Source organism: Dendrobium catenatum, unplaced genomic scaffold, assembly GCF_001605985.2.
Source record: "Dendrobium catenatum unplaced genomic scaffold, ASM160598v2 original_scaffold_156046, whole genome shotgun sequence".
NCBI lineage: Eukaryota > Viridiplantae > Streptophyta > Magnoliopsida > Asparagales > Orchidaceae > Dendrobium > Dendrobium catenatum.
In genome coordinates this window covers 1-2,391 of record NW_021474473.1, presented here as the reverse complement: position 1 = coordinate 2,391, position 2,391 = coordinate 1, and the positions used below count along the sequence as shown (strand labels likewise).

At 44.7% G+C, this 2,391-nt stretch overlaps 1 protein-coding gene across 1 annotated transcript; it reads right to left on the bottom strand.

The window, feature by feature from the left end:
- Positions 1-145: 145 nt before the first annotated feature.
- LOC110099094 lies at positions 146-573 on the bottom strand (the record flags this gene model as incomplete). Its single annotated transcript, XM_028692271.1, has 1 exon — positions 146-573. A coding segment is annotated over exon 1 (428 nt), but the record flags the coding sequence as incomplete, so codon positions are not given.
- Positions 574-2,391: the final 1,818 nt, after the last annotated feature.

Sequence of the window (2,391 nt, the reverse complement as noted above, 5' to 3'; positions counted from 1 at the left end):
ATGGCAGATTTCTTCACAAATTTCTTCAGTTCGTCCGATCCAGTACTAAATCCAGTTCGTACAGACGAACTGCACTAAAAAAAAAATCAGCTTTTTGAAGGGTTTTACAGGTGTTCTGCTTAACACCTTTATACGACTGGCATACTGGACAGCGTTCCACGAAACGGGCAACATTCCGTCCAAATGTGGCCAGAAGAAACGCAATTGTAATTGCTTGAGTGTCTTATCACGACCGACATGCGCAGCTAGGCCACCACAATGAATTTCCTGAATAATTTGTTGCCGCCATGACGAATCCGGATCACAAAGAGCACTTTGCTTGAACAAAAATCCGTGCCTGATAGAATATTGCCCAACTGAGTTATTTTCTAAGCATTCCGCCCAGATTTTCTGGAAATCCTTGTCCGTTGCGTAGAGTTCCTGCAAACATTGAAGACCCGTAATCTCGGTATTAAGTTGAGTTAAGAGAGTAAATTTACGGCTTAAGGCATCGGCAACCCTGTTTTCAGCTCCGGACTTGTGCTTGAGGACAAAGGTAAATCTTTGTAAGAATAGGATCCACCGTGCATGCATCCTATTGAGTGTCTTTTGATTATTAATATACTGCAATGCCTTATGATCACTGTGTAACACGAAATCCTGATGCAGTAAGTAATGTTCCCATTGTTTGAGGGCACGCACCACAGCATATAGCTCTTATTCGTATACAGTCCACTTCTGTCGAGCGGGGCAGAGTTTTTCACTAAAATACTCTATAGGTCTGTTCTGCTACATTAGAACGGCGCCAATCCCAGTAGCGGATGCATCTGTTTCAACCATGAAGGGTTTGTCGAAGTCTGGGAATGCCAGAACAGGTGTTGACGATAGTGCGTCTTTGACTGCTTCGAAACTCCTCTGTTGATCTTCCGCCCAGGTGAATTGTTTGGACTTCAGGCATTCGGTCAAAGGTGCAGCGAGGATACTGAAACCCTTGATGAACCTACGATAAAAATTTGCTAGGCCGTGGAAACTTCGTACGTCGAAGAAGGATTGAGGAGTGGGCCACTCAGAAATAGCCTTAATCTTCTTCGGATCCACTTGCACGCCACCTGCAGAAATTATAAAACCCAAGAAATACACAGTGCTAGTGACAAATTCGCACTTGGGTAAGTTCAAATACAACTTGTTAGCTTGTAGGATTTCAAATACTTGTTGCAGATGCTGTAAATGGGCAGCCAAGGACGAGCTGAATATCAAAATGTCGTCGAAATAGACGACGCAGGTCTTGTTCAAACATGGCTTCAGAATCTCATTCATGAGCCTCATAAAGGTCGAGGGCACATTACATAGCCCAAATGGCATGACTCGCCATTCATAAAGACCTTGACGCATTTTGAACGCGGTCTTCCACTAGTCACCCGGTCGGAGACGTATTTGGTGATACCTGCTGCGGAGGTCGAGCTTAGACAAAATAACTGCCCCGGACAGTTTCTCCAACAGTTCATCAATTCTGGATACTGGAAAACGGAATTTGACAGTTATCTTGTTGATGGCATGGCTGTCCATGCATATACGCCACGACCCATCCTTCTTGGGTTCTAATATTGCCGGAACGGCGCACGGGCTGAAGCTCGGCTGTATTAATTGCTTCTTCAGCAAGTCTTCTACCAGCTCTTGAAGAGTAGCATGATCTTTGGGACACATTCGGTAATGCGGCGCATTCGGCAGAGAAGCTCCCGGTATCAGATCAATTTGATGCTGAAGGACTCGGAGTGGAGGTAACTCGGCAGGCAAGGTTGTAGGAGCCACTTCCGCAAACCGCTTAAGTAGTTGTCTAACTTCATCGGGAATTTCATTGTGCTGTTTTGTTGTAGGTTGCTCATTTACAATGAATTCCAACAAAGTATGTATCTCCTGGCTCGCGTGAATGAGGGCTGATCCAGAGACTAATTGCATAATAGCAGGTTTGGTGCCCGATGGCTCAGCTCTGTTAGTGACGTATGGCATCAATTTGAGGCGTCTACCTTTCCACTCCAATGAATAAGAATTTGATCTCCCGTCATAGATTGCACCAACATCGAATTGCCATGGACGCCCCAAAATGATGTGGCAGACATCCATATCAAGGATGTCGCACAACACCTCGCATATATAATGCTTACCGATGGAAAAAGTGACTCGACACATTTTCGAAACTGAGATGTCCATTCCTTTTTTGACCCAGCCAATCTTGTAGGGATTAGGATTTTTAGTAGTTTTGAGCTGAAGAGCCTGGACGACTGAGCGAGCGATGACATTTTCTGTGCACCGACTATCAATTAATATATCATATACCTTTCCCTTGATCGTGCATCTGGTTTTGAAAACAGCATTGCTGTGATGCCCCAGAATCAAATAGTGAAAGGATTCGTC